Here is a 26,562-nt window from a genome sequence, read left to right as displayed (position 1 = left end):
GCGTGGGTTCGCCTGGGCCGTCGGAACTCCCTCCTTCCTCCTCCTCCTCTTCCTCCTCCTCCTTCCTCCTCCTCCTCCTTCCTCTCCACCTCCTCCCGCTGACACTAAGCCATGCCCAGATAAATCACTCCCACCGCCGGGTAACCTGCGCACTGGGTTCCGCGGACCGCAGACGGGAGGAGAGAGCGCCACCAGCGGACATCCAGTCCTCAGGGAACTTACGAAGCTGGTAAAAACCAACGGGAGTCGCTCACGCGGAGGGTTTCTATTTTATTTTTTATTTTTATTTTAACGCAGCATGACCGGCAGCAGCTTGGCCCGGGTGCTGGTCGCGCTCTGCATCGGGAGCGCGGCCGTGCACTGCATGCCCAAAGGGACGCACAAGAGCCGGCGGCAGGCGCAGCAGCAGCATCACGTCGCCTCAGTGTCTCAGGGTGAGTTGGATTTTCTAAACTTTCATTTTTATTTCATTTTTTCAGGTACACTGAAGGGCGATGCAACAAGATTAACTTTCTGCCTAAATACTTTTTTTTTGCAAAAAAAATGTATAAGTGTATTTTTCAAACAGGACACTTTTTAAAAAATAATACCTTTATAAACCGCTCCTGCAGTAAGAACATAAAAGATAAAGTTTCTTTCAGGATGTCTTTATTTGTTTTGTAAGGCCAATTATGACCAACTGCTTAATCCCTAATCTTGGATTGGATAGATTTAAACCAGAAAACTCCAAAACCAAAGCTATGATCTCATGAACAACTATCCGTGCGTGAAGGCCAAGGATCGGAGAGAAATGGGAGGGGAGAGAAAGAGAAAGAAAAAAGTTGGCTTGAGTTTCATGCTGGAGATGTTTCTGCCTCTGGAAGTCATGAGATTGGAACAAAGAACATGCCTGGTGGGGGGAGAGAGAGAGAGAGAGAGAGAGAGAGAGAGAGAAGGTGGACATTATTCTCTGCTGTGTGCAGCTGATTTATTACTCAGTCTTGGGGGGCCTTTGAAGTCAAATCTCAACACATCCAGGTTTGGCCTCACAGATCTGGGGGAAGTTTCCTCCCACAATAGATTGTTTATTCCAAATCTGGCCTCTTTGTCTGGCTATGAAAAAAAATAAACGTTTTTGTCATTAGCAAATGGTTGTGACGTTTTGGGGACACAGTCTGGGCTCAATGATTTTCCAGTGGCTCCATTTGTGTTTCCACTAAAACATAATGGACAGAGTGAGCAGGTAGAGTGTTCAGGGTGGAGTGTGTGGGGTTTTTTCCTCTCTCAGATTTTCCTTTTAACTGCATGTTTTGCCGTCGGTGCCAATGAAGGAGGTTTCTGTGGCAGCACGTAAACCAGAGTCTCACCAGCTTCTGTTAGGTTTACAATTTATTTTCCTGCCCCCAGACGGTTGCTTAGAGAACGGCCAGCACTATGCCGTCAACGACCAATGGGAACGGCCGTACCTGGGCAGCATTCTGGTGTGCACGTGCCACGGGGTGGCCGGCATCAAGTGCAAGAGCAAACCAGAAGGTCGGTCCATCGCCTCATCGCGCATCATCGTGTAGCTTTGGTTTCCTGTTCCTTAAAAAAAACAAACAGAAAAACAATCATAACCGTACATGTGTTTGTTATTTTAATAGCAGAAGAAAGGTGCTTCGATAAGGTCAACCAGCAGTCGTATGCCGTGGGAGAGACCTACGAGAGGCCCAAGGACGGGATGATCTGGGACTGTACCTGCATCGGCTCCGGCCGCGGCAAGATCAGCTGCACCATCGCCAGTGAGTCTGGTCCCTTTTACACTCCAGACCACACAGTCTTGGCCCATTCCCAGAGCCATGCCAGTAAACTGCTCCATCTCCATATTCCCTCCATCTGATCACCAACTGGTGCTGTGCAGCTGTTGGTGGTTATCTCAGGCCGTTTGCTAATGGGAGGAATGTCTGAGTTTCTGTCTGTTGGGTTTTCTTCTTCTTCTTTTTTTTAGACCTTTTTTTTTTTGATATCTCAATAAACTCCTTCTTTTGCCGTTCTCTCCCCTAGACCGCTGTCACGAGGGCGGGGCCTCCTACAAGATCGGCGACACCTGGAGACGACCACATGAGACGGGCGGTTACATGCTGGAGTGCGTCTGTCTGGGTAACGGCAAGGGAGAGTGGACCTGCAAACCAGTGGGTGAGTCGCAGGGAATGGCCAGGAATGGGATACATGCCAGGAAACTGCCACGCTGAATCACGGCCACATCCGTCGTTTGCTTCTCAGTGTGCTCTTGTTTTTTTTTAATGGACCTTGTCTGTTTTCCTGCAGCCGAGCGCTGCTACGACAACTCGGCGGGAACCTCCTACTTGGTGGGCGAGACCTGGGAGAAGCCCTACCAGGGCTGGATGGTGGTGGACTGCACCTGTCTGGGAGAGGGCAGCGGCCGCATCACCTGCACCTCCAGAAGTACGGACATAAATAATCCAACTGTCCACATAGACGTCAATATTGGTCTTTCCATTCCTACTCTATAAATATTGTATTTATTTATTTTTATTTTTAATTCAAAGATTTTTATATTCTCTTTGCACTGCACCATAATTATGCAAATGCCACCAATGTGGGATAAATAAAGACATTCTATTCTATTCTATTCTATTCGATTCGATTTTCCATCTCTTCCCGCCAGTTTCATTTTGATTTTTAAAGGGTTCCTTAAATTTGAAAAAATCTCCCGTTTTAATTATGCAATGGAACATTGACCACATCAAACACCATACACACCTCAGCACAGAAGATGTTTTCCCCCGCTGCAAACTCTTCACCAAAGGGTCCTAAAAATGTCCTTTCCCCTTGGTGCACCTCTCCAACAGACCGCTGCAACGACCAGGACACGCTCTCCTCCTACCGGATCGGCGACACCTGGAGCAAGAGCGACTCCCAGGGCCACCTGCTCCAGTGTCTGTGCACCGGCAACGGCCGCGGCGAGTGGAAGTGCGAGCGACATGCCTCTCTTCACACCACCGGCCTGGGTGAGACATGACAAAACCCTGCTCTCGCTCTCTCTCCCGACCACAGGACGATGCCGCGAAGGGGGAGGAGGGGGAACGAGAGCAGATAAGAAGTGCCAAGTGTTCATGTGTTGAAGTGAGAATGACGTGACTACGAACTTGTGGGTCGCGACCTCGTGCGAAGCAGAGACGGGAAACATGGAAATAAAGAGAGGGAGAAAGTGGAAGGGGGGAGGAGTCGGAGGGCAAGATTGAAGCGTTACAGAAAAACGTCCCAAAAAAAATAAAAAAAATCTCAACATCGCACAATTCCTTGTCCCTCATGTCAGGCACGGGTTCCCGCGTGATCACCAACATCCAGCCTGCCGTCTACCAGCCACACGCCCGACCCGAGTCTCACCAGGAGGGCCCCTGCCGGACCGACGCCGGCCTCAGCTACTTTGTCGGCCAGCGCTGGATGAAGAGCCAAGGAGCCACGCAGATGATCTGCACCTGCCTGGGCAGCGGGGTCAGCTGTGAGAAGTGGGGTGAGAAGCCTTTCCCACACTGTCCCCACTGCAAGAGGAAACTGTGTTTCTTTACGCTCAAAGCGCAGCGTCCGTTTTTGTTAACGACGCCACGTTTGCCTCTCGCAGACGGACCGGCTCCGGTCTACGGCGGAAACTCTGACGGTCAGGCCTGCGTGTTTCCCTTCGTCTACAAGGGGAAGACCTACCACTCCTGCACCTCCGCCAACCGCACCGACGGCCAGCTGTGGTGCTCCACCTCCTCCGACTATGAGACGGACCAGAAATATTCCTTCTGCACAGAGAAGAATGGTAAAGTCCAGTTAGATATGACGCCAAAGAAGGCTAGTTAGCAGAGACGATGTTCAGAGCTTGAGGGAATGTTAAAAAAAATGAACAAACGTTGAAATCTTCCCTTTTCCTCCGTTGTTTGCTTTCTTTCTTTCTTTTGTCTTTCTTTCTTTCTTTCACAGCCATCGTGGCCACTCGAGGCGGTAACTCCAACAATGCCCTGTGCCAGTTCCCCTTCCTGTACAACGGCAGGAACTACACCGACTGCACGGCGGAGGGTCGCAGAGACGGCATGAAGTGGTGCGGAACCACCACAGACTACGATGGCGAGCAGCGGTTCGGCTTCTGTCCCATGGCCGGTGAGTCAGCTGTTTAAAAAAAAAAAAAAAGAAAAAGAGAAGAAAAAAAAAAGAACCTGTTAAAAACTTGCTTCAATTTTCATTTCATTTTAATTAAATTTCCGTGTTCCCATCCCTCCAAGCGACTCCGTCGACGTTTCTAATCCACACAAGCCAATCACACAGATGTTCAAAGAAATCTGCAAAATCTTTCAATCCACTTTTTTCGGCGGGACTGGTTGGACTTAATTGGCTGGTCTGCAGAAACTCCCGGCAGCGGCTGCCTCTAACTTGATTAATGCGGCCACTCTCTGACAATTAACCACCCCTCCACCATTCCACCACCGCCCACCCCCACCCCGCCAACCTCCCAGTAGTGTTTGTATCTCCACCCAGTCTGCATCCAGGTGGAGAAGAAACCTTTTGTTTTCCACGCATGAAAAAGACTTGAAGCGTATTTAATTAGCACGGAAGCTCTTATCAGAGTGACGTTACAACTGAGAAGATCAACGTCTCATTTACAGATCTTAGAACCCTTTTATTTGATTTGTTTACGGCGTGGCCAAAGTCACAGTCCTCTGGAGAGCCTTGAAAGAGGCCGCTGAGACGAGGCCTCGGGTCACTGACTAAAGTAGATGCACTCATGATAATAGTTTCGCTCTGGTTTAAAAACAAATGCAGACCTGCTCAGGGATTTCACGCGAAGTCGGCGGTAAATACGGCAGGCGTCCAACCTGCATAACTGTGGAGATTTATAGCAGGAATTACTGGGGTTTAGTGCGTCTGTAACCCGACGGTTAATGTGAGAAATGCCTGAGAGGAGGAGGGAGGGGCGGGGAGGGCGAGCAGCTCTGACCCTGGAGGAGGTGTTGCATGAAAAATCGTGTGCATGACTGCCGACGGCTTTAACGCACAGCTGATACACATCTACAGGAATTATTTGTTGGCTCTCGGGCTTCAACCTTGAATCGCAGATAAGAGTTTGGCGTCTTATCTTTTTTTCCTGAAAAAAATGTGTTTTAAAGTAGAAGAAAATGGATGCTGACACTTAAAGACACTCAGGTTTCACACTGCACTTCACGAAGCTCCTCTGCCGTGTGTGCAGACTTCAGAGTGACTCCGATATTTATTTATGTTTATTTCAGAATTTATATCCTCGTACTCCTTTTTTTAAATCTCTGGAAGCCATCTGCTCGCCGTCACGCTACAATAAATAAACTGCCGAGGTTTAAAAGCAATTCTTTTTTTTTTCTAAGAAGGCACCCGTGCCCTTTGGCCCGGTGTCAGTGCTGCTTGTCAGACTTCTAACTCAGGCCAGCGGTCCGAGCAGCCGGGGCTCTGTGATATTGACATTAATGACTTGACAGCGGTTCCCAAAACAAACACGGCTGCTTGAGACGTTAATGGAGGAGGAGTTTAAAGAGCTTTTCTTTCCTTTTAAAAGTCTGGAGAATCCTCCTCTGCACCTGTACCAGCCGCTGAACAGGCTGATGGTCCAGGCGTCCGACTCAGGCTCCTCTTGCAGCCTGACGTCGCTGCCAAAGAGACTCAATTAGCCCTACTTTTTAAAAAAAGACAATAGATGTCACTAAAACTTTGTGTTTTTAAATTATTTAGACAGTTTCACATGAGATTTTCTTGCATTTGGAGCTCTAATGAGACACATTTTCCTCCAGTAGAATATTAAAAATGCCCTTCAAGTCACACTAACTCTACCCACATGAGAAACTCAGCTAATTTATGTATTAAAAAAATCCCTTGAATTTAAAATGCATGCTGGAACAGCAGACAGGGTGTGTTGCCGGTATCCCAAATGAGTTTTTCTTCTTTTTTAAACGCACTTTGCCACATGCATCCAAGCACAAACCGCCGCCCACCACAGGTGTTGGCGTCAGCCCGTTTCGCTTGGCTTCAGAACTTTTTTTTACTGTCTCGTCTAATTAAAAAACTGACAGAGAACACATGGGGAACACACACACGCACACACACAGCCATTCATGCGGAGAAGGACACTACACAGCTGTTTCTGGCTCTCAGTCGTGGAAAAATCCTTCCTGTGGTCGCAGGTGTCGGCTGGTGGTCGCCCGTCTGCTGCGCTGCCCCATCTTGTAATTGTATAAAGTCAAAGTCTTTGCTCTACCGCCGTGTCTTTATAGAACGTGCAGAACGAGTCATTTCATTTCACAAACAACCCGCAGCCAAAGGTTTTCCACCGGTGTTTTTGCCAGAACTTAGTGGGTTTCTCACCAGACTCTTGCTCTTGGCTGCAGCTCACGAGGAGGTGTGCACCACCAGCGAGGGCGTGATGTACCGAGTGGGAGACCAGTGGGACAAACGCCACGACGTCCTGGGTCACATGATGCGCTGCACCTGCGTGGGCAACGGCCGGGGAGAGTGGAGCTGCATGGCCTACTCCCAGCTGAAAGGTGTGTGTGTGTGTGTGTGTGTGTTTTCACAGCACTGACACACAGCATGCTGTGTCAATAACGTGCACGGAGGAAATTGAGAGAGCAATGTTTAAAATGTCTGAGCGAGGAGGTCAGAGGTCGCGTGCGCCGCCATCACTCATCCGGCAAAGGCTCAACACCAGCCGGCACACCTGCATGTTATTGGGTTTCAGTTGTGCCAGACACACACATTCACTCAGTCTCTCACACACACACACACACACACACACACACACACACACTCTCGGCCTGCTCTTCACCTGTGTGTGCTTCTGTCTCCTCCACAGATCAGTGCATTGTGGACGGCCTGACCTACGAGGTGAACCAGACCTTCACCAAACGGCACGACGAAGGCTACACGATGAACTGCACCTGCTACGGACAGGGGCGTGGCCGCTGGAAGTGCGACGCCATTGGTCAGTTTGCAGCCCCTCTAAAAAGGGACGAAAAATATATACATTTTTTTTTGTTTTCTTGGTACACAGACCCGTGTTGCCCAGATATATTTGACAATTCATAAACTGGTTAAACTTAACCAGTTTATGAATTAACTGGGATTATTTGCCATGATTTCTCGCTCATGAACATGTTTTGGGATCGCAGCTATGAAAGATATGGGAAAGGAAAGCGTCAGGACTCTAAGCACAGTTCCTCAGTTTGTCTGGATTCCTCTGTTCATTCACGAGGGTGTGCCCCTCCTGCCGGGCCCCGTGCTTTAATCTAGAAATATGACTATTCACGAGACGGGCAGACACCGGACGTGCGTTGAATATTTGAGAGGGGGGGGCAACTTCCTTATTGTTAGCGGTTGAAATTTGAAATGATTGTTGTGTTGGCGACTGTGCTCCCAGACCAGTGCCAGGAGCCGGAGACCAGAGCCTTCTATCAGATCGGAGAGTCCTGGGACAAAGTCATCCACGGCATCATGTACAAGTGCTATTGCTACGGAAACGGCATCGGGGAGCTGAGCTGTGAGCCGCAGCAGTCCTACCCTGGTACGTTGGAGCATTTCACACCACGCACGCAAACAGTCCACCTCGTTCAGTTAACTACAAGTTGACTTGTAGTTCACGTATGTTTTTTTTGTTTTTTTTTTAGAAAATGGTAAAAATCCACTTTGGGCCCACTGAAACCCATCAAATCCTCCTCAAAGTTCATTGGATTGCTAAAATTTCAGTTCCGAAATCTCACTTGTCCGTCCATTGAACTTTCTGTGGATCAGGGAACCAAATGAGAGTGTAGTCTTTGTTTTAGCTGAGACAAAACAGAGAAAAAAGACAGGAAGTGACCGCGAGCCTTGCTTGCTGATGCTGATGCTAGTGACGTTAGCACAGATTATGCGGTGGCTGTGCTTCAGTCGGGACTGGGTGGGATTTTTTGCATTGTCAATACAGGCTTCCACCACTGGAGAACATTGCTGTCAAACTTTTTCCACTTGCAACTGGAAGTGTTTGATGCACCGTGATTCGTGCTTGACATTGCTTTAGCGCCAACAGGAAGCCTCCAGCTGGAGCTAACTGGCTAAAAAAAGATCGGTGTGGGTTTTTCCAGTCACCCTCCCAGTCGTTGCTCCACACGTCCACTTGGGTTTTTTGCGGAGGGGGTCGAGAGATAAACCCAGGGGATTCCAGGTCAGTTGGGTGTCACTGTGGAGTGTTTGCTGGATTAGAACGCGAGGAGGCGTCTGTGTATTGCAGCCTAATGAGCGGACAAAAGGCTCAAACGGCAGCTCGGGTTTGCTTAAAGTGTTTGCTCAAGCCACCGTGGAAATAAGGCCCTTGACTTTGATGTGAAGCAGACGAGGCTGGGAGGGGGGTAGGTGGGGTAGGTGGGCTTGGGGTGTAGGGGGCTGTGGGGGGTGAGGGCGTGGGGGAGGCGCCGGGTGTGATTTCCTCTTTTACAGATCCCCCGCCAGCGCCGCCACTCTCAGCCTTTGTTCCTGCTGGCATGTGGTACACCCCCCCCCCCACCCACCCCACCCTCTGTGCTGTTGCCACAGCTGTACTAAGCGCCACGCCGCATTTGTGTTGGTACACAAGCGCCTCCCCACCCCCCCCACGGCGTGCGCTCACAGCCGCTGCTGCACCTTTTCTAACGGCCTGTCAGGGTTGAGCTGTGTGGGCTCCATCGACTCCGACATCGTCCCGTCGCAGAAGCTGCTAGACGCCAGAGATTGTGGCACTGAGAGATGGTGCAAAACAAATTTACTCCAAAAAAACCTCCTCATTGTGTTGTCTAGTGTCCCCACAGTGGATTTACAGCCTGCTCTGCTGGCTTTCTGTCCCTCCTGTCATTACAGCCGACCGCATTGCGCTGCCCAGTTGGCAATTTCGTCAAAATTGAACGCGGCAACTGTAATGTTAAACTGTGAACGGTTCCTGGATTTTCTTTTTTGTCTTCTTGCGTTTTCCCTCCAGTGACCACGTACGCAGTTGATTGATGTTTGTGTCCCGTCGTGCTGTGTTTTAGAAGCAAAAAAAAATGTTTTTATTTTCAATCGACGGCTGCATTGTGCGAAGGTGCCAGCGCTGCGCCGCGCCGAGTCACGTCCAGAGCTCGTTGGATGTGAGAAACTGTTGCTCCGCTGATGATTACGCAAAGGAACATTCGAACTTTTGGCTGCGTGTGTGAAGTGAGTTGATGGGAGACACAAAATGTAGGCCACTATTGCACCGTAAGTGGCTGTAATGGCAACCAGCTGTGAACTCGCTCCCTGTGTGTGTGTGTGTGTGTGTGTGTGTGTGTGTGTGTGTGTGTGTGTGTGTGTGTGTGTGTGTGTGCACGCACACTCCTGGACTCAGTAAATGCAACATGCAAAAGAGATTTTAAGGGCAGCAGGAGACAAATCCAGACTCTGAGTCCATTGGCTCACTGAGTCAAACACCATAAAAGGTAAAAAAGCTTTGAGAGGGATTTTTTTTCCTCTGAGATTTATAAGAAGTTGCAGACTCGGCCCTGTGTTGATAAGATCTTCCCAAAGAGATTGTTTTCTTTTCTGCCGTCTGTTTTTTTTTTTTTTTTTTTTTTTTTATCTCTGGTGTAGTTTAATCTTCCAGGGGGCATTTCTTCCTCTGAGGATGACTCTGAACGCCGCCGTCCTTATCGCCTCAGCGCGCTGGCCTCTGTTTGCCTTAAGCACCAATGTTGTGTCTGGCTGTGCAAAGCATGGGGAAGTTTGCCGCAGTGTGCGTGTGAGCGCGAGCACACCCGCAGTAAGCGTGCATTCGTTTTCGTTCCCGTCCAACATCTGATCCCGGGTAACCCCCCTCCCCCCTCCCCCCCTTCACCCCCACCCCGACACCCTCCTCCGCCAGCGGGTCCCTCGCAGCCTGTAATAGGTCCCAGATTGTTTTTGAGGTTCCCCGTATCGGCCTGCGACTTCTGGTTAACCGAGCCACTTGCTGAGAAACTTTGATTACAGGTCGGCGACTTCGGGGTGGTGGGGGGGGGGGGGGTCGTTAGGAAAACCTCAGTTCCTTATGGAGGCCGCCAGTTTTTTTGTTTGTTTTTTTTCCTTTAGCGCAGCTCCAGTGGGTGCGGCAGGGGAGTCTGCTCGCCACATGGCTTCTGTTTGCGTTGCAGACGACTCGGTTGTCATCCTCGCCCCGTTCCTACGGAGGTCCTGCCAATTAGAGCCTCTGCTGATGTCATTCCTGCTCTCTGTCAGGCACCTAATTGGCAGCGGCAGCGTTCAGCTTGCCATTAAGGCCCGTGTTTGGTGTTTATCAGTTCCTCAAGTGTGGGTTATTTTTTTTACTGTAAAGAGTCCTCCAGCAAACATGTGTAGACGTGGGGTAGCCGACAGAACTCTGGTCAAACAGAGGAACAAGAACCAGTCGGTGAAGCCGTCAAACTGACTTCCAGGATCAGGAATCTTCAGGATCATTTGGCATCATAGTTTTCTCCATTTCTCTAAAAACTAGACTATTTGTTGAGGTTGTTCAATGAGACTTAGACAGTTTAGTCCTGTCATCTCCGTAGACTGCATCCGGAATAATATCAATAATTTCAATATTTGATTTGATAAAAGATCTTTCCGTCCTTTACGTTTCCAATGTTTAAAAAAGTGTGACGTCGTTGTTGCAGGGATCAGACATGAAGGGTCCAGGAAATTAAAGGGAGATAATTTAGTTGGAGGAACTGTCAGTCCGCGAGTCCATAATCTGTCTGACTCAATGGAATATGTTGGAGAGTATCAGAGACGCAGAGAGTTCAGACAACAGAGAACGGCGCAGAGGAAAAAGCTTTTCTGCCTTTTCACCGTCGAATCTGGAGCTGGAATCTCGCACGGTCGTGCTACTTTTTACTCAGCCTGTCTGGGTCCCGTTCACAAGACTAAACTCTCAGTGTTAGCCAGGTTACATAAAGCAACCAGCTTAAAAAAAAAGTGTGCAGCTAAGGTCGACTGATGACTGCACGTCAAAGTCAAAAATTCCCAGCGATATTTGACACTCTCCCGACCTGATATTTATAGTCTACAGTCGTGACTCCCCCTCACCTGTTCTCTCCCGTTAATTTTTTTCCTTGTTTTTATCTTCCAGGAGGCCACCGTCCTGTCCAGGTGCTCATCACAGAGTCAGGAAACCAGCCCAACTCTCATCCCATTCAGTGGAACGCACCGCAGTCGGCCCACATCACCCAGTACATCCTGAAGTGGCGAGTGGTCAGTTCACGACTGCATTTAAATCTGAGAAAAGACGTCATGACTCTTCAACCTGCAAACGTTTCTCTAAACGCATTTCTTATTCCCCTATTTTACAGAAAAACTCTCAAAGCTTCTGGCGAGAGGTAAACATCCCTGGCCATCTGAACTCCTACACCATCTCGGGCCTGAAGCCCGGCATCACGTACGAGGGTCAGCTGATCAGCGTGCTGCGGTTCGGACGCCAAGAGGTCACTCGCTTCGATTTCACCACCAATTACGGATCACGTGAGTCCAGGACGTTGAACCTTTTCAACCGGGGTCCGAACCTGAGGAGTCCTGAGTCATCAGGAAGCCAACTCTCCCTCATCCTCCTTTCTTCTCCTTCTGCAGTGGCTACGTCCCATGGCGAGACCACGCCTCCTCCACTCATGATCGACACCTCCGAGTCGGTGACTGAGATCACCTCCAGCAGCTTCGTCATCTCCTGGGTCTCGGCCTCGGACACCGTGTCCGGCTTCAGAGTGGAGTACGAGCTCATTGAGCAGGGCCAGACCACCGGGCAGCCCATCGTGTTGGGTGAGAGCAGAAACACAAACACACGAGTTGAAAAGGTCCCATTTCATTCAGCCGGTGGTTTTTGTACACCATGTTTATTCAAACGTGAAAGCGTTTTTTGCAGAAAGCTATATCGTTTTTTTTTAAAGGCTGAGCGACTGGGTTTATAGATGAAGAATAAAAACCCCAAAACAAGTGTAACATGGGACCATATATGTAGAATTTAATTCCCAGGGGCCAATATTTCTTTAACTGGTCGCCCTAATGGTGAAAAATATTTCTCTCCTTTACAGATCTGCCCCGCACCACTACCTCAGTCAACATCAACGAGCTCCTGCCGGGAAGAAAATACACCGTCAACGTGTACGAGGTGACGGACGCCGGGGAGGACAACCTCATCCTCACGACCTCGCAGACCACCAGTGAGTCGTCTCTGTCCTCCGTCTCTCTCCTCCGTCTCTCTCCTCTGATATTCTCTGGTCTGATCGACCGTCTTTCTAAACGTTCCTCCCTCCTCCAGCGCCCGACGCTCCTTCTGACCATGAGGTGGAAGATGTGGGAGAAACTTCCATCGTGGTCAGCTGGGAAAAACCACTGGCCCCCATCACTGGTAGGCTGAGACCACAGTGCTGGTTTTTAAAACGAGAACAACAAAACAACCCCACAAAAACCCATTGTTTCTAAATCCGCTGTTCTGCTCTCTCAGGCTACCGTGTGGTCTACACCCCGTCAGTGGAGGGCGAGAGCACGGAGCTGACCCTGCCCGACACGGCCACATCTGTTACTCTGAGCGACCTCCGACCCGGGAAGTTGTACAACATCAGCATTTACGCGGTGGAGGACAGCCTGGAGAGCGAGCCCATCTTCATCCAGGTCAACACCAGCGGGGACGCACTTCCTGGTGAGAGCCAAACACTTTCCACCTGTGCTGAGTTAACCAGACGAGGGGACCAGAGCTGTGAGCAGCAGGTGTGAGGTTTCAGGGTTGGAGGTGCATGGCGCCACCTACTGTCAGATCCGGAAGCAATGCCCCCCCGAGCCAGACAGCCTTCAGATGTGGTCAGAATCAGAACGACACATTTGCCCACCGGACAAAGATCTGACCGGCCGGGAGTGGGTGTGGCTTAGTTTACTGACGTCCCCGGTCGCAGATGAAACAGTCTGTGTTATTGTTTGTCTGTCGAAGGGAAATATAGATAAAAGCCTTCTGTCTAAGAAATGCCATGACAATAGCAACTCGTTTAGTGTGAAGAAAAGTGACTTTCACGGCTGAAATCACGGCTGTCTGTGGACAAATAGCTGGTCTTCAGTGTTTGCAAGATAAACACTCAATCAGCAAATTCTGTGTCCATGTCCAAGCTGCGGACGGCACACATTTTCATTCAAAAGCAGTGATTAGGTGTCCCTGAAAGTCATCCTGAAGTCTGTTCAGTGAAGTTTCTGGACTTTGGGGTGTGTTAAGTCACTGAGTTCACAGCTGCTGTGCTTTTTTTATTTTTGAAAAACTTTCCAGTCTTCCAGGTTGAACATGCTGTGGGTCGAGTCGAGCAGATGTGGCGTGAGTGCGGTGCGAGTGTGTGTGTGTGTGTTTGTGTGTGTGTGTGTGTGTGTGTGTGTGTGTGTGTGTGTGTGTGTGTGTGTGTGTGTGTTTACAGTTGATGTGGCGAATGAAAGATTTATGACTTTGATGCTTGCATGTTGTCATCTTTGGACAGAAAAGAGCCTCCTGCTAGGCAGATGCACATGATTACGCCCTGGACTGAGTTCTAAAAGTTATCTCACACACAGCAGAATTAGATAAGACACTTGTCAGGAGTGCACAGTTCATGTCAAATGTCACGAAATCATTAAAATGCAATAAAGTTTAAATGAGGAAGTAGGAAAAACTCTAATTAATGGCACATGTCACCAAGTATAGTGGATATTATTGTTGCCACGTGTTGCACAATGATGATCCAAAACTGACTTATCTGGTTTTGAATTAAAATAACTGGCTGTCTCTCTTCATAAGCTCACAGTTTCTCAGTTTTTCCAAAGACATATTGTAATTTCTAACCTTGCAAGTTCGACGGTTAAAGTTTCACTACTGAAATCTCGTTCATCCATCTTGTCGAGCTCCAACACGAGGCGTTATCGGTCATTCTTTGGATTCCATCAGCAGTCGCCTCCCTTCTAAGGGTGAACATAAATAAAAGGACAGGAAGCAGCTGCTGCTAGCTGCACTTAAAAGCCCCAGTAAAAGATAAAGAAGAAATACAGGTGACTGTGAGCTAACTGATGCTAAAGAGATTAGCGTCATTGTCTCTCCGGTCGTGGCAGCCTTATCAGGAGGAGATGGCAACAACAAAGAATTTCAGCGCTAAGCTTGTATTTTTTTTTTTCTTCCTTTCTTGCAGAGGAAGTGGACTCGCCCACAGACCTGCAGTTCTTCAAGGTGATGGACACAAAGATTGTCCTGACCTGGACCAGCCCAGGTGGTGAGGTGTCAGGTTTCCGGGTGATCGCGGTCCCCCTGGATGATGCGGGCTCCCCTCAGAGGGAGATGACCCTGCCGGTCAGTCAGAACTCCTACATCGAAGTGTTGCACCTGGAGCCCGGAACACTGTACCGCTTCAGCGTCTACACCATCCTCAACGGAGTGGAGAGCTTACCGCTCATCGGAGAGCAGACAACAAGTGAGTGCGGTGGACGTTAAAAAAGGAAGTGTGACTTTTCTTTGGACGTGACTGACGGCTTCTGACGTCTCTCGCACGCAGAGCCCGACGCTCCGACAGACATCCACTTCAGCAACATCACCGAGGACAGCGCCGTCATGTCGTGGTTCGCGCCGCGGTCCAAAGTCACCGGCTACCGACTCTTCCTCACCGTCGAGGGCTCCAACCCCAAGCAGCTGCGCCTGCCCGCCCGCCTCACCGAGTACACGCTGCTCAACCTGACGCCCGACACCGAGTACTCTGCTACACTGCACGCAGAGCAGGAGAACACGCTGAGCGAAGGGGAGACGTCCAAGTTCATCACCAGTAAGTGTACAAGGCAAACTTGGGATGGGGGGGGCATCTCCTATAGCTGAGGTCCTGTGTTGGTGTTAGAATTAATCTTGAATGACGTGTGCGGTTCGCTTTTTGACTGAAACATACGTGTTTTTGCAGACTCGCCGATGGGCAACGCTCCTCATTTCAGCACCGATGTGACCGACACCTCCATCATCATCTCCTGGTCTCCAGTTTCTCATATTGGATACAAGGTGCACTTCCTCAAAGGGCCGAACCCTTCCTTTTTCCATTGCACAAAGGAGCCAGCGTAAAAATTTACTTTATAAAAAAAAATAAATCCGAAGAGGAGCAATTGTGCAGATTTTGTTTGCCACACTGGATGCATGTAAGCTTGGGTGAAATGTTGGGAAGCAAATGTTGGAGGAACAGAGGAGGGAAGAAACTGATCACAGAGGAGGGTAACAGAACAAAACTTGTCTAAACATGGGTCAGGACAGACGTTTCTCTACTTTCCATTCCACACACTGATCATGAAACTCCTGTTTGAGTAGCTGAGCAATCCTTTATGCTGCACATCATAAACCAGCATAAGATGCAGCAAAACTACCCTAAAACTGTTGACGTAAACTTATTAACATCGGAACCAAGTGGAACTCTGGATGTGTCCCAATGTACACATATGTGTGTATACGTTTGTCACATCACCACAAGGTTTGATTCATATCCGCTACCTAGCTACATTTTAACCAGGCCATAACGTTGTTGTGGCGTCGGTTTGGTTTGTGTGTGAGAAAATGTAGTTTATAATGTTGAACATTCTTCGCTAATGGATTGTGTGGTCAGGTTCTTGACAAGTTAGAAATGCTCGTGAAAGGCGGTGGCAGCAGCTCGTGCTAACCGCTGTCGCTTCTGGGTAGTGGGGAAAAAAAGCGGGCAGCAATCGAGCAAGTTTGCCCTTTTCCAAATTAACAACCTCGGTTATTTGCATTTTACCGTCTATACTTATAGGGCAATGGTTTCCCTTTCCCTCATCGAAACATACAGTTATTTTTGCAGGCCGAGGTTAGATAACACAGTAACCGCAGACACGTGGGAGACTGTGTGTACACATGACACGGTTCAGATATGTTAGCGAGATGAGAATGTTTCTTCTGGCGTCTTCTTTCTTGGGAAAACATTAACCTTTATGTCCTGTGGCCTCGGTCCGTGTCTTCTCCTCCCCACTGACGCCTTAACTCTTCGCTTATCTTTCAGTTGACTGTGCGACCCAGTGAGGGTGGAGAGGCCCCGAGAGACGTGACCTCCGAGTCTGGCAGTATTTACATCTCCGGCCTGACTCCAGGAGTGGAGTACACCTACAGTGTCCAACCCGTGGTGAACGGCCATGAGCAAGGAACACCCATCACACACCGCGTCGTGACACGTAGGAATCTATATTTTTCTCCTTCTTTTTAAAACAAATGATTTCAAAATTTTAAATTATCCGCTGATCTGTCTGTCTTTTTGGTTTTCGAGGCTTCTAAAATGCCAATATGCATTCTCACCCTCAGCTCTGTCCCCTCCGACTGATCTCAACCTCGAGTCCAACCCCGGAACTGGAGAGCTGGTCGTCCAGTGGAACGGGGCCAGTGCACCCGGTACACACACGCTCCTGCGTACCAAGTTGTGTGTGAAAAAAAAAAAAAAAAAAACGCTCATTTTAAACACTCGCAAACTTTTACCTTCTAAGATATCACCGGCTACAAGGTGACGTGCACTCCCACCGATGGCCAGTCGGGCAACAGCGTGGAGGAGTTTGTGGAGGCCGGCCAGAACTCCTGCACCCTGGACAACCTGGTCCCAGGGGTGGAGTACAACGTCAGTGTTGTCACCGTGAAGGACGACATGGAGAGCACTCCCGTGTACACCACTGTCACGCCAGGTGAGGGCACGTGGCGCCTCGTTGGGGACGAGGAGGAGGAGGAGATTCACCATCATGTAGAGCACAGTGTCATCGGCAAAAGTGATATTTTTGATATTTTTCTGGCCGATGCATTGTGCCAGATGTGATCACATTGGGATGAGATTTATTTATTTATTTGCTTTTTAACAATTAACATGTACTAGATGGGTTGTGGCTAAAACAAATCTGGAATTTTCTTCGGCAAAGCTCATGCGCTGGTCTGCCCAGGTGTATATGGCGAGTAATCAATGACACTTCATTGATAAACCACATTACTACGCAGTGAAATATATACACCAGGCGAAGCAGCCTTTGCATCAGCTCTTCCATCGGTCCGATATGTTGAGCATCTCGCCCTGCTGGAAGTACGGCCGCTCTCCCGCTCACTCTAACCACACTTCCTGTCATTCTCTTCCTTCCAACTCTTAATTCCAACCCCCCACCCCCACCCCACATCCTTTTTCCCTTTTGTTTGTTTTGGTGTTTTTTCCTCTCTTTTTTCCCTCTCCCCTCCCCCACCACCCGTTCCCTTCCGCAGAAGTGCCGCAGGTGAGCGACGTCACCTTCCAGGATGTGAGTGACACCAGCATCAGCCTCAGCTGGTCGCCCTTCAACACCACCGCCATCACGGGCTACAGGATCACCGTCACGGCGGCCGGTGAGAGCGTCCCCATCTTCGAGGACTTTGTCCAGCCGACGTCCGGCCAGTACACCGTGTACGGCCTGGAGCCCGGCATCGACTACGACATCAGCGTGATCACGGTGACGGACAACGGCGAGAGCGAACCCACCACCTTCACTCAGCAGACATGTAAGACCAGGGGGGAAAAACCGAAGAATGGTCGCCCTCGCTTGATAGATTTATGGACCTACATGTGTTGTTGAGGCCCACTGCCTTGTGAATAAATCAAAGCAGTGTGTCTATAGACACAGTCGTAGGTAGATTCAGCTTTGTTGCCAGCAAGGGAGCCGCAAATTACAGCGTAATGACTGATTTATTTTACATGATAAGGCTCCTCTTAACCCCAAACCATGGCTGCTTAGCTTTTTTATGGAGCTGCTGTAATTTCCCTGCATACTGCGTTGTCAGTTTGTGTGTGTGTGTGTGTGTGTGTGTGTGTGTGTGTGTGTCCCTGTGTGTGTGTGTCCCTGTGTGTGTGTGTCCCTGTGTGTGTGCTCATACGCATGGACCATCTGGTTTCAGTTGAAGTGCTGTTGTTATTTCATCATTGTGCAGCTCATTTTGCTACTCGCTGCAAACACTTTTATTTCACTTTTAAGAGGCTGTAAAACTTTACACATGGATTCACACACAGAAACACAGGCATGAATTAAGCACATCCCTCTCAGTCATTACAGGCTTGACTTTATTCTTCCCTCTCAACGTTGCCTCCATCTCTACCATTCTATTGGAACAGCAACAAAAAGTTGTAAACGAGCTAATAACAATGTGATGATCTCTCCTTGCACCAGCTGTTCCTGCTCCGTCTGACCTGCGCTTCAGTGAGGTCGGCTCGGACAGCATTGAGGTCTCCTGGTCGTCGCCTAACGTCCCCAACACTGCCAACGTTGACAGGTTCCTCGTCAGGTACAAAAAAAAGAAGCTTGAAAGCAACAGGCAGGTTTTGGACTATGTAACTGTGGTTGCCTGCCCAGCTCCCAAGTTTTGTAGTCCTATGCAAGGCCAGCAGGGTGCCACTCTAACCATGAAGTGCGAAAACAATTTTGAAACTATAGCCAAGAGAATCAATGCTTTGATGTTTCCGCAGGTACCATCCCATTGACGACGAGGATGACATCACAGAAACCGGCGTGACTGACGGCAGCAACAAAGTGGTACTCAGGCGTAAGTCAGAGCAAACAAAGAACGTAAAGAAAACCACACAAAGACACACAACTTGCTACATTTTAACTCCTGTCCTCTGTGTAGACCTGCTGCCCCACACCGAGTATCTGGTGAGCGTGGTGTGCGTTCACGAGCAGCGAGAGAGCTCCCCTGTGGTTGGCTCCCAGAAAACAGGTCAGTCTCAACACGCGTGCAACACCGGGCACCGCCCCGCTATCCACCGACGACTCGACTCAAAATCCCTCGACCGTGTCGCCTCCCAGCTCTGGATTCCCCCGTCGCCCTGCGCTTCTCCGAGATCTTCACCAACTCCTTCACCGTCCACTGGCTCGCCCCTCAGAGCAAAATCAGCGGCTACCGCGTACGCCACCAGATGGTCAGCGGCGGCAGGACAAAGGACGAGAGGCTGCCGCCGTCCAGGAGCCACTTCACCCTGACGGGCCTGACGGCCGACACCGAGTACCTGGTCTCCATCTACGCTGTGAGTGGCGGCGAGGAGAGCCTGCCGCTCAGCGGGAAACAGAAGACCAGTACGGAATCCAAAGTTTTCTCCCGAGATTCATTTCGATTTGACTCTTTCGTGTTGTTTGATGTATCTTTTTTTCTGTCTCCAGTCTCCGACGCTCCCACAGACCTGGAAGTTCTGGACTCCACGCCCACCAGCATCACCGTGCGCTGGGACGCACCACCCGTCACCGTGCGCTACTACAGGATCACTCACGGGGAGACGGGTGAGCTCATGGAGTGGCTTTGTTTTCTTCCTCATGTCAAAAGATAATTGTGCCTCTCTAACCTTCAAAACCTCGTGACTGGTTTCCCCCCCAGGAGGCCACAGTAATCCTAAAGAGTTCACCGTCCCCGGCTCTCAGTCCACCGCCACCATCAACAACCTGAAGCCCGGAACTGACTACATGATCACTGTGTACGCCGTGACTGGGAGAGGAGACAGCCCGGCATCCAGCACCCCCATCTACGTCACACACAGGACAGGTGACTCGCACCTCCACGAAGAAGAAGAAAACTGAAGTCGACTGTTTTTTGTTTCCGCTCACCACTTTTCTTTCCCACCTCTTCCTTTTCCTCTCTCTCAGGCGTCAACTCTCCCTCTGAAATGGAGGTGATGGATGTGAAGGACAACAGTGTGACGGTGAGGTGGAGCCCCGCCCAGGGACCCATCAAGGGATACAGAGTGACCGGGGTCCCCAGGAACGGACAGGGGCCATCCTTCACTGAGGTGGTGGCTCCAGGTACGACGTTTTGTGCCCGAGCTCAGTGTTTGAAACTCGACTTTGGCGCAGGAGGCTGATTTGTCTCACGTTTTGCATTCCCTTCTTGTTTCCAGACCAGACTGAGATCACGTTCTCAGGACTGATGCCCACAGCCGAGTACATTCTGAGTGTGTACGCTTTGGGTCAGGATGGAGAGAGCTCCCCCGTGGTGGTCAACGCTTTAACAAGTAAGTGTCCAGACTTTTTGCGTGAAAAACTTTTCCAAACCAGACCTCCTGACACCCCCCAACCCCACCACCTCCATCCAGATGTGGACCACCCCAAAGACCTCGGCTTCTCTGACATCGAGTCCACCTCCCTGAGGATCAGCTGGGACAGTCCCGAGGGAATCGTCACGTCCTACCGGGTCCTGTACTCCAGCTCCGAGGAGGGTGAACGGGAGCTGCTCCCGGCCCCCAGGGGGGACGCCGAGTCCACCACCATCTACGATCTGCAGCCGGGCACCGAGTACACGGTGAAGGTCATCGCTCTGCATGACGATACGGCCAGCACCCCGCTGGTTGGAACCCAAGCAACAGGTAACGACTGGAGTTGATCACAACTCAAATCATTTTTGATGGACTCCAGTCCATATTTCTAAGTCCTCTCCTCTGTTTCTCCCCCCCCCCATTCTGCTGTTCAGCCATCTCGCCGCCCACCAACCTCCAGTTCTCCCAGGTTGGCCCCACTTCCTTCACCATGCGCTGGGACGTCCCTACACTGGAGAACAGGCTGACTGGTCTGAAGGGCCTCACCGGCTACCGCGTGGTGGTGAATCCCAAAGACAAGAGTGGCCCCACTAAGGAGATGAACTTGGCCCCCGACGCCACGCAGGCACACATCTCTGGACTCATGGTGAGCTGAGACCCGTGACCGCCTCAGACAAGAGCTTTCTTCCTATGCAATACAGTTTGCATTGGGCTCCAACAACACTGTGATTGAATTAATAGAATAAATCCGTTTACAAACCTTGCTGTTTCAAAAGCGCGCTCGTATTTGCTGATCCCGCCGATCAAATCTTACTGTAGCTCAGAAATATGCAGGCGCTTTCATTCCTGGTAGGTGCACATGCAACAACTTGCACGACCTTGTTTGACTTCGACCGCAGCCGTAACACCACAACTCTCTCTTGCTGACACAGCTCAGCGTGATCAAAGACTTTTCTTTTCTCTCTCCTCCCTTTCATGGTCTCACTCAGGTTGCAACTACGTATGAAGTCAATCTTTACGCTTTGAGAAACTCTCTGACCAGCCGGCCAGTCCACGAGGAGATCACGACAGTGGAGAGTGAGTCTTTGGGGGGAAATTGGATTTCTGTTTATTTGCATGCAGTCGTGCAGCAGACACCTGACCTCAGGCTCTCATCCAACCCCAGACATCAGCCCGCCTCGCCGCGTTCGCATTTCCGACGTGAACGACTCCGCCATCACCCTGACGTGGCGCTCCAAGACCGAGCTCATCTCCGGCTTCCTGATCGAGGCCACGCCCACCTCTCTTCCCGCAGGCTTCGTACCCATTCAGAGGAACATTGAGCCCAGCTTGCGCTCCTATGCCATCACAGGTGCGCAGAAATAAGAGTTCGCTAGGGGGGAAAAGTGGTGCGTTCAAGTGTCACTGTGTTTTGTCGCGTTTAGACACCGCATCTCACTGTGCCGTGACTCTGTTCTTCACTACAGGGCTGGAGCCAGGCACCAATTACAAGATCAACATCTACACACTGAAGGGAAATGGGCGGAGTGCACCTTTCACACTCACTGCCTCCACTGGTCAGCATCAATTTATAATTATCTAAGAAATATTATAAATATTGTAAGTATTTGTTGTTGTCTTTTTTTCTTTTTCTTTTTGTTTACTTTCTTTTGTTCATGTCACAGCCAAACCGGTGGTCATCCCACCCACCAACATCCACTTCACCTCCCTGAACCCGGACAGCATCTCCTTCACCTGGGAGCCCTCACGCAGCCCAGGGGTCACTGGATACTACGTCACCTACGAGGAAGCTGGTGGTCTCCCACGAGAACTCCTCCCCAGGCCCAGTGCAGCGCAGACCTATGCCATCGTTCATGGTTGGTGTGGCGACCGACTAAAGGAAACTGAGCAGCAGCTCTCTGATGGCAAATGTGTCTCTAATATGTTGTGTGTGTGTGTGTGTGTGTGTGCCTGTGTGTTCACAGGTCTGAAGGCAGGCACAGAGTACGTCATCAAGATTGTGGCCCTGCAGAACGCTCTGAGAAGCACGCCCCTAGTGGGCAAAGCCAGAACACGTATGTGACCTCTCTCATGATGAGACAGCCCAGGACTGTTACAATGAGATGGATATTTTATTGAAGTTACATCACTTGCTAACAGAATAGCGCAGTATCTAAAACATATACCTGTACTGCCCTCTGCTGTTTCTTTTTGGATTACTCCTTCACACAGAGATTTAAAAGATGTTTTGTGTGAATTAAGTAGTATAGTGGAAACTAATTGAATGAACTGAATGTTGTTTTTTTTTGAAGGTGAACATACATTTATCTAAACCTGCATGTTCATTCTATGTGCAGAGCCAGCTACAGACCATCAGCTGTTGCCACAGCTCCCTGTTCCCCACCGACCCAACACTGATATCTTGGACGTCCCAGAGACCTTCAATGACAAAATGTAAGATCGTCTGTGATCAGAACATATGAATACAATTATCAGGAAGCTTGTATATCTTTGTTACTTTCTGTGCTTTTCCTCATTGGCACTTTAAATATTTCCACTTTAATCTTCATGTCCAGTTTCAACACCAACCACGTCCACTTGGCTGGCACTAGTGGCCAGAACCAGCCAGGCCAGCAGGGCCAGCACATCTACACCGAGTACCAGAACCTCGGCCCAAACAACGGTCTGAATGGCCCCTATGGTGGACCCAAAGAAGGCCAGAGACCAACACTGAGGGAGCCTCTGGTCTACATCCCTGTAGCCGGCCCTGATGGAAACAGAGTGCCCCTGGTCAAGGTGCGTTTGGGCTAAATGGTGTTTGGCTCCAGACAAAGTAAGAGGCTGTTCATCAGTTATGGAATAAGGTTATTTATTGTACCTTTGGTTTGAACCCTGCAGGTGAGCGACGGCCCTCTGCCCGGTCTCGCTTTCGGTTTTCCCGACAACGAAACCGAGCTGCCCCAAGAGGCACAGACGATCACAACCATCTCCTGGCAGCCCCTCCCTCACACCACAGAGTACGAAGTGTCCTGTCATCCAATCACACACACGGAGGAAAGGGGCTTCCAGGTACAAACGCACTCTCACACACACAATCAGTACGCTGCAGACGGAGGCATGACTGATAAACCTTCTCTCCTTCTTCCAACAGATGCGTCTACCCGGCACCTCCAACAGCGCCACGCTGATTGGACTGACATCTGGAGCTTCATATAATGTCTTGGTGGAAGCCATGTCCGGCGGGGCGAAAGAGAAAGTTCTGGAGGAAGTTGTAACCGTTGGCAACGCTGGTAAATGCTTTGTTGTTTCTCAGATGCCACCGTAAAAATCCAACCTCAGCCAACATTTGTCTATGAGATTCAAGACGTCTGAAACACATAATATCAGCCTCTGTTGTGCCAGAGCGCCAGAGTCAGGATAACATCAGTCGTCTCTGTTTTAAACACATGTTTTCTTTCTGCCCTCCTCCTGCAGTTCCAGGCGACATACCCATTACCGCCAACCGGGATGCGTGCTACGACACGTTCACACAAACCTACCACGAGGTGGGCGCTGAGTGGGAGCGCATGTCTGAGACGGGCTTCAAGCTGTGGTGCCGCTGTATGGGTCTGGGCAGCGGCCACTTTAGGTGTGATTCATCCAGTGAGTGGCTCATTAACCCTGCATGCTTTGCAAACACACACCATGGAATTAAATTCTATGTGATTTGCTCAAGAGGAAAACATAGTTTTAAAAAAGTAACAATGTAAAGTATTCTGTAGTTCATCATGAAAGCCATAGAAGTGTTCTATGTGCAGCGCCAGGCATGGGCAGCCTCTGTGTGTCAGATGTTATTTATATGTGGTAATATCATCTGTGAGCATCCTGCCCATGTTACTTTTCTATAAACTTTAGCAAAAACAACACATTAGGAGGGCCGACAGCAGCTACGCTAAGCTAACAGCATTGTTTTCCCAGTTAGTTGTATTGTCCTTCTGGCTAACATGGCAATACCACAAACTGAGGTCATCTGCTATCCATTAACAGTCATCTCACTGTGTGTGTGATCCCACCGGGAAAAAGTGCAAAATGTTTCAGGTGCAGTGAAGTGAGAGAATGACTCTGACTTAGTGTAGATTTGTATTAGCGAATTAACGTGAAGGTGTGTCTGAAATTCAGTTTTGTCGACGCTTCGTAAGTTGAGCACTGCGAGCAAATGATCACAGTCGTGTTTGACCACTCTGTAAAAGAATGCGGCGACACGGCCACGTTCCCCAACTGCTTCCTGCTTCTTCTTCTGACTCACGCACCTGCTGCTCCCTTGAATCCTCCACAGAGTGGTGTCACGACAACGGCAACAACCACCGCGTCGGCGAGAAGTGGGATCGCCATGCTGAGAACGGTCACATGATGAGCTGCACCTGCCTGGGCAACGGGAAGGGAGAGTTCAAGTGTGAACCCCGTAAGTGAAAAGCCTCACACATTGAACGGCACTTGTTTGTTCATGCCTGTTGTCATGTTCTCTGGGAGTAAATTGGAAGGGGAAAGAAAGTACTGATGAGTCGGTTCTCCAATTTTCTCTCCCAGATGAGTCGACATGTTACGACGATGGCAAAATGTACCAGGTTGGAAACCAGTGGCAGAAGGAATACCTGGGTGCCATCTGCACCTGTACCTGCCATGGAGGGCAGCAGGTGTGTGAGAATGTGATTGTACTTGCAAAAAACATAAGTGCTAATACTTCATGGTTTGTGCTGACTAATCTCGCCACCCGTCCCTCTCAGGGCTGGCGCTGTGAGAACTGCAGGCGACCTGGTGTGCAGACTGACCTGGAAGCCGACCTTCTCCAGCCTGCACATTCAGACGCCTTCGACCGGTACAGAGAAAATGCTCTTCGTAAACTGGTCAGTACCTTATTATACCATTGATTTTGTACAGCAAAAGAAACGCAGGATGTGATAATTAAAGCTGCAGATAAATGCTGTGTAGAAATAAAGTGAAATGAAATGTGGCCGTCTACAAACATGTATGATGTTTGGCATAATAAAATGCTCCTTTATCGTCATGTAACCCTGTTCCTCCTCTTCTTCCAGAACATCCAATGTCCGATTGAATGTTTGAGGCCGGAGCTGCTTGCCGACTTTGTGAACAACTCAGATTAGACAAGAAAGGCGTGAGCAAAAAAGAAAGAGGTTGAAGAAGTGAGACCTCTGGAAGCCCCACTCTGCATTCCTGAAAAAAGGACATTCTGTGCCTTCAAGGTTTTTACCCTTGTCCAAATGAAGTGCCTCAATGATTCAACGATACTATCCCAAGCTTTGCGCCATTGTAAAAGATCTCAATTTTTTTTTGACTATGTTGGTTCGCCTCCTTTAAGTCTCAGAACATGAATCCAAGTCCTGCTGCTTTTCACAAACTCCTGTCAACGGCAAACATGCAGCAGATATGCACATCAAAATGCACAGACGCACGTCTGCACGCACACACACACACACACACACACACACACACACACACACACACACACACACACACACACACACACACACACGCACACGCACACAGTAGATGCTTATAATAAGTTTTACTGCTTCTTTAATATTTCAGTTCATCACTTTCAACTCATTCCATCTTCTTTTTGTTGAAATCATGGTAAGATAAAAACAAAAGGTTCATTTTGCAGGGCCAGGTGAAGAGAATGTTCCAAAGGAATTGAAAAAAGTACAGTATTCTACCATGAAATGGCATGCAGTGCAAAGGTTGCGGTCAAGGCCATGATAATGCGGTGTCGAACACGGGTGTCTAATAAATCAATCTGGAAAAGAGGAACATTGCTACTCTTGGGTTACTATCACTAATGTGGCCATGCCTTGTGGTCCTCATGTTGGTTTTCTTTCTGTGACCTGTAGTGTTGGATTTTTAAAAGTGCATAAAGTATGGTGCCTTCAAAATCTATACAGCAATGCTGACTGACCAAAAGTTAGATTGACATCAAAGTTGTGAGTGAAATACGTTATTACAGATATATGTTGTGTTTTTTTTTCTTCTTTTATTTATCCCTTTTTATTTAGGCATTTTGTTTAATGCTTCTTTGGGGTGTACACTTTATTTTTTGATTAACTTGTTTTTATATTGTTGGTGCCAAAACCTGAACTACTGTGGACTGAATCTTTTTAATAAACAAACGAACAAAAAACATGCATTCGGTTGTGTCAATTCTACTTTTATGTTACTGTCTAAATCTCAATTCTTTTTCTTTTTTTTCTTTTTTTACGTCAACGTAACCCGTTCTTTTATTTTGAAAATACCGGAAAACGAAAGTACTTATGGTCGCGAAAGTATTTCCTGTTTGCCCCACGTTCTTCAAAGAAATGATCACGCTCTTTTGTATGTATTGCGGCTAACTGGCGATCAAAAACAAAATAGCCGCGGTGGGCTAAACGAAGGAGTAGATTGCTGACGCGCGTGCAGAAAATGAATCCAGTCTCGCTTCGATGTTATTTGTATCTAATTTATTACTATTAATACGAGCTCCAATAAACAAACAAACACCGGAAACACAAAGTGATCATAAGTCAAGCAAAGCGGTCAACAG

The 26,562-nt window shown here is 49.1% G+C and overlaps 1 protein-coding gene across 1 annotated transcript; it reads left to right on the top strand.

Annotated features, from left to right (window-relative positions):
• Window positions 1–138: 138 nt before the first annotated feature.
• fn1a (fibronectin 1a) lies at window positions 139–26,167 on the top strand. The gene is made up of 49 exons (XM_076040088.1): window positions 139–434; window positions 1,387–1,512; window positions 1,623–1,760; window positions 2,023–2,154; window positions 2,287–2,424; window positions 2,832–2,990; window positions 3,299–3,496; window positions 3,605–3,787; window positions 3,949–4,125; window positions 6,375–6,530; window positions 6,839–6,967; window positions 7,403–7,546; window positions 11,093–11,214; window positions 11,313–11,481; window positions 11,587–11,772; window positions 12,045–12,173; window positions 12,272–12,361; window positions 12,458–12,652; window positions 14,148–14,426; window positions 14,508–14,771; window positions 14,901–14,995; window positions 15,999–16,167; window positions 16,295–16,381; window positions 16,474–16,665; window positions 17,225–17,497; window positions 18,160–18,274; window positions 18,456–18,532; window positions 18,617–18,706; window positions 18,796–19,062; window positions 19,147–19,263; window positions 19,358–19,522; window positions 19,624–19,779; window positions 19,875–19,988; window positions 20,070–20,339; window positions 20,444–20,655; window positions 20,999–21,086; window positions 21,175–21,360; window positions 21,476–21,565; window positions 21,674–21,865; window positions 21,974–22,063; window positions 22,346–22,442; window positions 22,565–22,784; window positions 22,887–23,057; window positions 23,140–23,278; window positions 23,463–23,630; window positions 24,304–24,429; window positions 24,555–24,661; window positions 24,752–24,871; window positions 25,061–26,167. The coding sequence occupies exons 1-49, from the start codon at window positions 299–301 to the stop codon at window positions 25,127–25,129; spliced, it is 7,512 nt and encodes a 2,503-aa protein (XP_075896203.1). The 5' UTR covers window positions 139–298; the 3' UTR covers window positions 25,130–26,167.
• The last annotated feature ends 395 nt before the right edge of the window (window positions 26,168–26,562 follow it).

The sequence above is a fragment of the Nelusetta ayraudi genome, unplaced genomic scaffold (assembly GCF_046127955.1).
Source record: "Nelusetta ayraudi isolate G7.1 ecotype Tasmania unplaced genomic scaffold, CSIRO-AGI_Nayr_v1 ptg000060l, whole genome shotgun sequence".
Lineage (NCBI taxonomy): Eukaryota > Metazoa > Chordata > Actinopteri > Tetraodontiformes > Monacanthidae > Nelusetta > Nelusetta ayraudi.
This window is presented reverse-complemented; position numbering and strand designations above follow the sequence as displayed.

What these genes read in the sequence shown, in the direction of transcription:
- fn1a (XM_076040088.1), top strand. Translation starts at nt 299, where the DNA reads ATGACCGGCAGCAGCTTGGCCCGGGTGCTGGTCGCGCTCTGCATCGGG. An exon ending in CGGCTTCTGTCCCATGGCCG is followed by an intron (nt 4,126 to 6,374) that starts GTGAGTCAGCTG and finishes TCTTGGCTGCAG; the next exon opens with CTCACGAGGAGGTGTGCACC. An exon ending in ACAGAGTGCCCCTGGTCAAG is followed by an intron (nt 22,785 to 22,886) that starts GTGCGTTTGGGC and finishes TGAACCCTGCAG; the next exon opens with GTGAGCGACGGCCCTCTGCC.